At 32.8% G+C, this 11,419-nt stretch overlaps 1 protein-coding gene and 1 long non-coding RNA gene across 2 annotated transcripts; both read right to left on the bottom strand.

Moving 5' to 3' along the window:
• Positions 1-2,524: 2,524 nt before the first annotated feature.
• LOC108194314 (uncharacterized) lies at positions 2,525-6,007 on the bottom strand. Its single transcript, XR_001801410.2, has 4 exons — positions 5,754-6,007; positions 3,969-5,640; positions 2,647-2,693; positions 2,525-2,539 (listed from the first exon to the last, which is right to left on the bottom strand). It is a non-coding gene; the product is annotated as an uncharacterized LOC108194314 (long non-coding RNA).
• A 911-nt stretch (positions 6,008-6,918) lies between these two features.
• Positions 6,919-10,473, bottom strand: LOC108196792 (ABC transporter G family member 21). The gene is made up of 5 exons (XM_017364226.2): positions 10,130-10,473; positions 9,078-9,885; positions 8,074-8,259; positions 7,776-7,954; positions 6,919-7,693 (listed from the first exon to the last, which is right to left on the bottom strand). Exons 1-5 carry the CDS (start codon positions 10,346-10,348, stop codon positions 7,043-7,045), a joined length of 2,043 nt encoding a protein of 680 aa, XP_017219715.1. The 5' UTR covers positions 10,349-10,473; the 3' UTR covers positions 6,919-7,042.
• Positions 10,474-11,419: the final 946 nt, after the last annotated feature.

Here is an 11,419-nt window from a genome sequence, read left to right as displayed (position 1 = left end):
ATTTTAAAGATGGAAAAATGACTTACCTGAATGTTTGTAGAGATGAGATGGCCCCCGCCACACCAAGGCTCCTTAATGAACTTCCCCTCATGACCCCCATCTCTATATTAGAAGATCAGAAATTCTTGTATTGTATTGATGATATCTGGCAGCACATCAAGCAGTTAATAATTATCCTTCATCTAGATCTATATTTTGAAAGAAAGTTTTCTTGTTTTTGCAATTGAAAACATATATGATATATGTGTGTATGTATATACTTCATCTAGATCTATATTTTGAATGAAAGTTTTCTTGTTTTTGCAATTGAAAACATATATATGATATATGTGTGTATGTATATATGTACGGTTCACTATTGATGATAGACATATGCCCGAGAAATGATAGATCGTAGACATATAGATGACATAGATCAATATAATATTGATTTAATTAAAGAATATTCGGGATTATTAGGATTTATACATGGTGAGTTTCACTTATGGGTGTAATTTAGGTGATTCAGTGATGGGTGTGAATTATGTGGTCTCTGATTTGAGAGAGAAAATTGTAAATCAGAACTCTCAAACATATTAAAATCTTATTAAATAATAGAATGTACCAACCTACCTTTTGACATTAGAGTAATATGATGTGGTCAGCTGGCATCTTATTTACAAGGCAATTGATCAATCATCAATTTGCAATTAGCTACACAAAATATTTTGTTTACAACTATTAGGTTGGGGGAGGGGGGAGGGGAGGGGAGGTGAGGTTGATATAGATGCTCAACGCTCAACACCCGTGATCTGGTTCCTTCTGAAAAACTATAACTTTTCTATTTATTATTATATTTACTAATTAGCTACACCTGTGTAAGGTGGTGATCTCAACTAATGTCTAGATCGAGTAATTTTGGTATGATTTAAAAAAAATTATGGCCTTGGGGAGAAATCTAGTCATCCATTTAAAGCAGTTTTTACACCCCTCACTTGAATAATAGATGGATTTTTTAAATAAATTATTTTAATGATTAAGTCTTTAGATATTTTTATTTTTTTTGAAAAATCAAAAGACATCAATTACGTCACCCTACCTAGACTTTAGTTACGAAATTATATCACACTATTATTACAATAAATAATTGATTTAATAAGATGAAATTAACAATTAATTATTAAAACATCGTATCAATTAGTGAATAAAAATATATAAAATTTATTAATCACCTTATAAATTTCTTTAAAATATTAGCATTTTTGATGCAAAATATGCAAAGAAAATAACTGAAAAATATTCAATTATTTATTTGCGGTATTCACCAAAAAAAATATTAATATATATTATATATCATGGGTTTGCATTTAATATATTTCTTTTCGACTGATTGAGAATTGAAATTTAAATTGATAGTATTATAGGTTCTAATTTCCTCGAGTTGATGTTGTAGAGGTCCAACTATGATTTATCTTTAAAATAATTTTTTATAATATGAGAGCTTATTGTTGTTAGGGTAAGTTTTTTTAATAAAAAACTTTTACAATAATACGATAATTTTTAGTTGGATTTCGGTTTCCTAATTTTATGTCAATGGAACCAAATAACATTTTCTTATATTCCTATGAGATTCTTATTAAGAGTCCATGTGGGTTCTCTAATGAACTGATATTATAAATGAAAAAGGTTATTTTGACAAAAAGTATATTGAGTAGTGCTATGAACTTGAAAATTCTCAAGTGTAACAATGAAAGTTTTCTAGTTATGCAATTGATTTCAATGTAGGAAATAAATATTTTTTATATATAATTAATTATAACAAGACCCATGAAATTTGGAAAATAATTCGAGATCTAATTTGAGTTTCTTAACATTTTTCAAAGTAAAATTCATGTCTACTATAGTATATTTGACTCAATCCCTGAAACAAAATAAAAGAGTTATATGTATTTACTAATTACAAGTAATTATTGATTTGTACATATCATCTCTCTAAGTTACAAATATACTCATTGGTGTTGATTATATGTAACTATTGGGTGTTGTATGGATTGCCTATAAATGATGAATCATTTCAATAGAAAAAGCACTTGGAAGAGAAAGCCAATTCATTCTCGCATATATTTCTTGATTAATATGTTTCAATTATATAAAATACATATTATATAGGTACAAAGTTTACATTGACATAGGAGCTAGTCACATTCGGGTGTGAATAGTTTAGGTTTTCCATTATATATGGCTCACGTGTGTCTAAATCTAACCATGTTCTTAATAACATTTTTTTACTACGACCTAGTCCTGCTGTGCACACTCATGCTAACACAGCAACTTATTTAAAATAACTAAAAGAAATAAAAGCAATTGAAGTATATCAGAGTTTAGATTAAACTCCAACAAAAATTAGGGAGGGACACTTAAAAACCCATCTTTCGACTCTCTTTCTCTAATACATAGCCTTAAATTCCTCGGTTGAAGAATCAACAACCCATCTTTCGTGCTGCTTGGAGGAAGTGAGGAATATGAGTTCTTTCCGGCCACTGGAGGATAGGGACAAAAGCTGCGAGAACAATTTTCACGGTTTAGTCAATTATCTATAAGAAGAGCGCACTTATGCTATAGTTTGCATGCCTTTTTGAAATTGGATGGTGAGAGTGGATATCTTACCCTTCTTATGGAAGACATCTTTCTCAGTTGTTCTTGAAAACTAAAGGCTGTTCATAAAAAATATGAGGAATTATAAACCGATTTATAAAACAAAACAAAGGGAGTAATATAGTTTCCGATTTCGAAATTCAAAAACAGCATGGACTTGCCAGCTGTTACTATACTCCAAATCTAATGTTGTGGATGAATCAGCAACCTGTGAAGTTGGTTGCACTAGTTTAGATTCACAATTTGCAACGTCTAACACTTTCTCTAGCATTGATGCCTCCCAAAACGTTGTCAAGTGGAAGTCCCTCGTATACTCTGACAATTTCTCAACACTAATCTTCTCAAAACCTTTTTTCTGGAGCATTTTCTTCATTATTTGGTGAAATTAAACAAAATTCTTTTTAATTTGAAGATTTTATACAACAACTTCTAAATAAATCTTTCTCTTAGTAGTCACAGATATTCTTATTCTTTACAATAATGAGAAACATAAGATAAATAGACATCAAGTTGCCCCATCAATTAGTAAGTTGTAAAAATATAATCATGTATTGAAAGAAATGAATAGAGTGATATAGAATTTCATAAGTTACAATCAATCTTAGTAAATAAAAATCGCATGCATCCTAGTGAGGACATCACTCATGTTTGCTTATTTGTTGTACTATATAATTGGTTAAAAAGGATATGTCATATCTATGAAAAAGTAAATTAAGACTTAATGACATTGTTATAAATAATATTAAATTTTATCCAAATATAATTTCATGAAAATTTCTAGAACTATTGATAGTAATTAAAATAAATTTTGAAGTTTAATTATAATAACAGTCAATATAAATAGGGAATTGATAAATAAACTCCACAGTTTACTATTTAAGCTCCAAATCCAAAATTTATACCATATTTACCTATGCCTTCTCCACATATTTCATCCATATTAGTGATGATAATGACATTTGGATAAATAAAAAAATTGAATTGGAGCTTAAATAGTAAACTTTGGAGCTTATTTAACAATTCCCTATAAATATTTCTATATAAATATTCTTTGGTTATATTGAGACATTCTTTCCAACCATACACATTAGAAGGTATATGCAAAGATATCCAAATACATTTAAAAAACATATATCTTAACATGATACAAATCATACATATTCAATATATGAGATATTTCCTTCAAAATTGTCACACTTATCTAATAATGAAGCAATTTTTCAATTCTCAAACAAACACATATGAATTTAAAAATCATCAAAACTAAATTTTTGTAAATACATAAATAATTCCTTTATATTTAAGAATATTTTAAAGATGGAAAAATGACTTACCTGAATGTTTGTAGAGATGAGATGGGCCCCCGCACACACGAAGGCTCCTTAATGATCTTCCCCTCATGACCCCAATCTCTGTATTAGAAGACCAGAAATTCTTGTATTGTATTGATGATATCTGGCAGCACATCAAGCAGTTAATAATTATCCTTCATCTAGATCTATATTTTGAATGAAAGTTTTCTTGTTTTTACAATTGAAAACATATATGATATGTGTGTATGTATATATGTACGGTTCACTATTGATGATAGATATATGCCCGAGAAATGATAGATCTTAGACATATAGATGACATAGATCAATATAATATTGATTTAAAGAATATTCGGGATTATTAGGATAGATACATGGTGAGTTTCACTGATGGGTGTAATTTAGATGATTTAGTGATGGGTGTGAATTTTGTGGTCTCTGATTTGAGAGAGAAAATTGTAAATCAGAACTCTCAAACATATTAAAATCTTATTAAATAATAGAATGTACCAACCTATCTTTTGACATTAGAATAATATGATGTGGTCAGCTGGCATCTTATTTACAAGGCAATTGATCAATCATCAATTTGAAATTAGCTACACAAAATATTTTGTTTACAACTATTAGGTTGGGGGAGGGGGAAGGGGATCGGAGGTGACGATGCTATAGATGCTCAACACCATTATATAAGTTGTTACATTTGAAGTAAGGCATACTCGATTCCGGTTCCTTCTGGATCCTTCTGAAAAAATATAACTTTTCTATTTATTATTATATTTACTGATTAGATACACCTGTATAAGGTGATGATGTCAACTAATGTCTAGATCCTTCGAGTAATTTTGGTATGATTAAAAAAAAATTATGGCCTTTGGGAGAAATCTAGTCATCCATTTAAAGCTGTCAGTTTTTACACCCCTCACTTGAATAATGGATGGATTGATGTAAATAAATTATTTTAATGATTAACTCTTTAGATATTTTTATTTTTTTTGAAAAATCAAAAGACATCAATTACATCACCCTACGTAGACTTTAGTTACGAAATTATGTCACACTATTATTATAATAAATAATTGGTTTAATAAGATGAAATTAAGAATTAATTATTAAAACATTGTATCAATCAGTGAATAAAAATATATAAAATTTATTAATCACCTTATAAATTTATTAATACAACATTGAAAATCTGGGTATTATAAAATAGTTTTGAATAATTGTTGTATTGTGGCATATAAATTGTTCACATGTGAATCAATAAATAAATTAATAAACATATTTATATAATAATGCCGAACTTTGCTGAGTTACAAAATTTTCTGAATATTTTCTTGTTAATAGTGATAAAAATAACCAATCCCAAAAGTGATTAATTTTATTGATTAGCTCTATCTTCTATGCACTTCTTGCTGCAAGTTATGTGATTATATTTCAAACTGATTTTACTATCTAACACTGCTACCATCAATACTCGTGGTCAATCATGTAGATCTTATTTCACCAAAGCATAGCCCAAATAAGCTATGACTATAATATAGGCCACACAGATTTTGATTTCATATAGATTGACATTGAAAGATAAAGACATATATGTAACTGCATCATATGCTCTCCCAGAGAAGAACATATCAATCCCCTCAGATTCTTGTTACTGTTTTGCTGCTGCTGATTTCGCCTTTGGTGCTGCCTAATAAATTCACACAGAGACTATAGTTAGGCGTTTCTAATTAATGACTCCAAATACAAAGAAATTGTGTATCTGGTAAGTTTTCTTTTGGATAACGACTGTTTTTATGTTACCTTCTTCTTGGGTGCAGGAGACTTTGGGGCAGCTTTCTTCGGGGATGGCTTGGAAGCCGGAGCTTTGGTGGTGGTACTTGTTGTAGCTTTGCCAGTGGCAGGCTCCTTCTTGGCTTGTCCAAAGAGTGAAGTTCCAACAGGTTTTTCAGCCTTCATTGATGCCATTGAATAAACTCTTTTGTTTAGCTGGAACCCAGAGATTATTCAAATTGCTGAACTCAACTGCATTATTTAGCTAGTTTCATAGGCTATTTATACACATCCAGGTACCCACTAGTTGAAGGAATTTGAACAATTACATGATGTACTGAAGCATTTTTTGAGCATAGAATATTAACATGAGTTATCTTCTTAGGTAGTTCCATTGAAACAATAATATTCTCCAAGCATCCAATTCTCTGCTCCTAGTTGATAATATCAACTATTCAGCCAATCTTCTTGTCAGCTCTCAGCTGCATGTGCAAATCCGGTTCTTTTTAATTCTATGTTTGTAATACTTTATTGTTATATATTATTATTTTGCATATTTCATTTCTTATTGAGAAATGCTCCTCAGTACGAATTTAGAAGAATTATATGAGTAATGCAAATCCTTCAAATTACATAATCACCCTACCTGCATTTGCACAATTGATTCTTCGTAAGTTTAAGGTTTTCTCTCCGAATTTACGACAGATGTTCATCACAAACACCGTAGTTGGTTACATATGTTGGATTAAACTTGTGACGCTTTATCATACTTGCAACGATTATTGAAATTGTGATGTTTTTCGAACTTACTACTCAAGCAAAAACGGCAATCGTGGTTATAAGGCTAAAACCGACCGCTAATCGGTCGGTTATAAGGCTAAAACCGACCGCTAATCGGTCGGTTATAAGGCTAATCGTGGTTGGTTGGTTATAACGACAATCGGTCGGTTATAAGGCTAAAACCGACCGCTAATCGTGGTTGGTTGAACCCTGATCGGTTATGCAAATTGGTCGTTTTTAAGAGTTATAACCGACCGTATAGGTGGTCGGTTATGCTAATTTGGATTCTCGGAAATGTGGTCCCACGTGGCTCCATTTCTAATAATGGTGCGGTCAGTTTTAAGTGGTCGGTTTTAGCCTGTTTTCTTACAGTGAGATTACTTTTTCTACGGAAAAAAGAAAAGAAAAGAAAATGTGATCAGCAAGCGATTGTCAAGATATATTGATCAACTTCATTAGCTTGATTCAGCTCATAGATTAATTTACTTAATCAATCTAGCTCAAGTATTTATTTACTAATTACAACATAAAAGTCCAAGTTAATGAAATTGGCTTCTCCTTAGGCCTATATAAGCCAAAACCCTGAAACCAATCAACATAACAGTCAAAGCAGCTACGTCCCAGACCAAATTTCCAATCCCCACAACTTTAATTGCTGGAAAATCTTGCACTCTGCAATGCACTCCTAGTGCACACTCATAAACTTCATCTTTTGTGTACTGGACTCCCACTAAAAGCTTATAGCAGTAGTGACTAAACGACAAGTACTTCATCCATGCTATAAATACCGGCATTTGCTGAATGTAGTATCCACCAACAAGCAAGAACACAAGCATGATCACTGAAGATAAGGCAGTGGCTTTTTTAAGGTCCATCAGAATGGCTCCGAGGGCGAGGCCTAATCCCTGGGAAACTAACACATTGAAGAGTATAATGGACAGTGTTAGTGAAAATGTGAGAAATGATGGCTTGAGGCCTCCCATCCAATATGTGATCGTTACAAAGATGGTTGGGAGGATCAGTTCCATTGGTAAATCTCCAGCTATTCGTGCAAAGTAATAGGAGGAGAGACGGTACATTGATGAAGATCTTTCTCTTGTTAGCATTGGTCTTTCTTGAGGGAAGGCAAATATGGCATTGAATAAAGGGAAGAATCCCCAAAAAATTGAGAAAAAGAAGAGAAGTCCCACCTGTCAAATTATGAAACAATAATATTGTCACGACAGAAGACCATAATAATATATCCTGTAGGAGTTGCAACAATGGAGTTACCTGATCTTGAATGTGGGAAGTATCAGAATGCCACCATAAAAGGCCCGAAAGAATGGAAACAGACATGACTTGGAAAATGCGAAGACCTGAATAAGATTCATGTTTTCTTTCGCGTAGACCTCTTACGAGCAACACCTTAAATTGCAACCACCAACTGGTTGTCCATTGATTTTCTGATCCTGCAGGGACAGATAGAAGTTAGAACTATATGACTACACATACCAATGGAATTGATACTAATTGTTCAGTTAATGATTTAGATATATGCCTAATATATAGAGTTCGTGAACGTGCTTACTTCTTGCGGCTAATGGTCCTCCAGGAGGGTCTTGACAAGTCCTAGCAATCTCTTCCTTCAAGCAAGGATAGATGCTCTTCTTGTAAGATCCAACTAATGATTTTTTAATTAAATTCTGGTCATCATGTTGATCTTTTATGCCATGAAACTCTGGTGACTCATCCTGTCTTAGATCAGGAGCCACACCTGAAATTTTTTCCCCATACATACACCTTAATTAGCTAATAACATAGAATTCATTCTATCCCATCCAATGAAGCACTGTAAAACTTAATTTAACACTGTTGAAATTAAAGACATTATCATATAAGCTCATATTTCATGGCACTGTTTAAATGATTCCTTATTTCCTTAGAGGAAATTCGATAATAACTAATACAAAGAGATAATAATATTAATTATATATATGGCAGACAGAAAGAGGAAGAAATAAGAGTGAAAGTAGAAAAGCAGGGTCACTTAAATTCGAAACTAGACTGCAGTCACCCATTTAAAGCATAAAGTTTGAAGCATAATCATATAATCTGCCTCAAATATCTCATATTAAAAGAAGAAAATGATCACATACATCTTTCCTTTAAAATAGGGTCCTACGAGTGTCTGGACCACTATGTACAGTTGAGCTTTCGCCTTCTCAAAAATCACAAGGATCACTGTGTTTCCCTGTTACTTTACTTAGCTGTTTTATGGATATGGCTACATGTACGCCTATTGTAGCTGAGATGCCGTCCATTATATATGATTCACCTTACTTTAAAAAATTTGATGTGTTTGTTCGTATTCTATTTAAGGCCGCAGCTTTAGCACGAGAACAATATAAATAGTTGTCCTGGGACTCTTAAGAAAGTGCAGAATAATTATTCTACGTATTTCCATAACATTTTCATAAGTACGGAACAATAATTCTATCAGTTTTTAGCTTAATCACAACTTAATTAAGGTATATCATATTACATAATTCATGTATATCATTTTATGAAGTTAACTTGAAAAAGTTTTCATACCGTTGGCAAGATCGAGCAGAAAATCAGCAGGATTCACATAATTAAAGCCAGGAGCATAACCGATGGAGCTGAAATACTCCATCACTTGTTCAGCATTACCACTATAAATAGGAGAACCCTCGGATAACACCAGTACCTTATCAAACATCCTAAACAACCGACTTGAAGGTTGATGAATTGTGGTAATCACAGTTCTCCCTCCTCGTGCCAACCCTCTCAATGTCATCACAATCCGTTGAGCAGTGGTCGAATCCAGTCCCGAAGTAGGCTCATCTAACAACAACAATCCAGGGTTCACGAGCATCTCTTGCCCTATACTAACCCTTTTCCTCTCCCCGCCAGAAACTCCCCGGATCAGCGGCCCGCCAACAAGGCTATTCCTGCATCTTGTTAATCCAAGCTCCATTATGACCAACTCGGCTTGTTCAATTTTCTCTTCTTTTGTCAGAGTTTTCGGCAGCCTTAACAAAGCAGCATAAGTTAGGGTTTCTAACACAGTTAAGTGCGGATATAAGATATCATCTTGAGTGACAAAGCCTGTTTTGTGACGAATGGAGCTCGAGAAGGGTACTCCATTGTACGTTATCTTGCCCGAGATCTTACCAGGCAGTCTTCCGGCTAGAGCTGTTAGTAATGTGGTCTTTCCACTCCCGGATGGACCAAGCATTGCTAGCAATTCTCCGGGCTTAACAATTCCACTCACTCCATTAAGTAAAGTTTTGATTGCATGTTTATTAGGTTTACACGAAGCTAAGTACTTCCCTCCACTGTCTCCCGGCAGCTTGATACTGTACCCGACATCTTCAAACTGCACCAACAATTAAATCATCACAAAATTATTACCTTTCGGTACAATATTTCGATACACGAGCACGCAAATACTCCCTCTAAGGATATATTAATCTCTCGACTGTTTTTCACATATTTTTAAGAGTTTCGACCACATATTTGTCAATATTATTTTAAAAATTTCTTTTTGTAAATAGAAATATAACAAACGACTATTATATCCTAACATAGGGGCCTACACAGTATCTTAGCAATTAGCATACCTTTAGTGTAACCGAGCATCTCGACGTCCGAAGCACCGAAACCCCCACTGGCGATGCAGTCTGTTGATTCGAAACTTGTTCTTCCCCGCACGGCCTAGTGTTACCTGCCGAATCAAACGGCTCCGCATAAACCGAGATGTTATCCGGCTTGTTATTCACTTGAATGCTAATCGGACTGCGAGGAGTAGTCGCTTGATCATGCTGATCAAGTGGCATCATTTTGATGGCAGAATTCGAATGACTCGAAAGTGAAGAGAAAGAGCTAGCTAGCTAGGTTAATAGAATTAAGATGGTTCACATGCAAATACAAGTAAATATTGAGAACTTATAGTGAAGGGAGCACGAGAAGCAGATTGTGCGACTCATAATATAGACCCCAATGGAGCCCTCTCACTATCAACTTTATGTCAAGATTATATTTCAGTGATATATTAGTGTCATTTGGTAAGGTCATTTCAACTTTATTGATTAACACGTATATAAAATATACATGTAATAGTATGTATATAATTATTTGACTTTATATCACCCATTAGTCATATTCTATACACTTGTGTGGAGGAGATGTGTTCGGGCCAGGCTCGTCTTTATTAATTAAACAGTTCTAGGTTAGAAATTCTTCGAACGTGAATGTTAGACGCAAGTGTTTGTTTAATTAATTGTCCACTAATATTCGTCACTAATTGGTTGATAATGTATATAACCGTAACTATAATGGGAGGATATATAATTGCAGCCAACCCTTTAAATTTTGGGGTTTTAATTTCATTTGTTGCTATGGCAAAGAAATAAATAAATAAATAAATTTCATTTGTTGCAAGTCTTTTAGTTAAAAACATAAAATATTATGTTATAAATTTGACATCTAAGATCTCAATCACAGTTGGAGACAATAATATCTTTCTTTTTTTGAAATTTTGGTAATTATCTTTCCTGTTGAAAATAGGTGAATTAAGTTGTTGAATTAAAAGTACGTAGTTTCTCTCTATAATAATTTTTTGCTCAGAATATATTTTATAAAAAATTCGTTTCTTCGTGTTTTTTAAAACCTTTGAATTGTCGTATTTCACTATCAACTTCATAAAACTCGTGTTTTCCTATATTACAACTCAAAATATAGGTGAATTAAGTTGTTTTATAAAATTGATTTTCGAAGTGCCGTATTTCACTGTCAATTCACAAAACTCGTATTTTCCTATATTACAACTCAAAATATACAAATGTCAAAATAAAAATAACTATCTCATTGCAAAAGCACTTATTCTCACAGTATCCACAACTCTCAAACTG

This window comes from Daucus carota, chromosome 7 (assembly GCF_001625215.2).
Source record: "Daucus carota subsp. sativus chromosome 7, DH1 v3.0, whole genome shotgun sequence".
Classification (NCBI taxonomy): domain Eukaryota; kingdom Viridiplantae; phylum Streptophyta; class Magnoliopsida; order Apiales; family Apiaceae; genus Daucus; species Daucus carota.
This window is presented reverse-complemented; position numbering and strand designations above follow the sequence as displayed.

Bases quoted from the DNA above. Each gene is read 5' to 3' on its own strand.
- LOC108196792 (XM_017364226.2), bottom strand. From the start codon at position 10,348: ATGATGCCACTTGATCAGCATGATCAAGCGACTACTCCTCGCAGTCCG. The intron at 9,886-10,129 runs GTATGCTAATTG...TTGTTGGTGCAG, and splicing joins GATGCTCGGTTACACTAAAG to TTTGAAGATGTCGGGTACAG. The intron at 7,955-8,073 runs GTAAGCACGTTC...CTGTCCCTGCAG, and splicing joins AGGACCATTAGCCGCAAGAA to GATCAGAAAATCAATGGACA.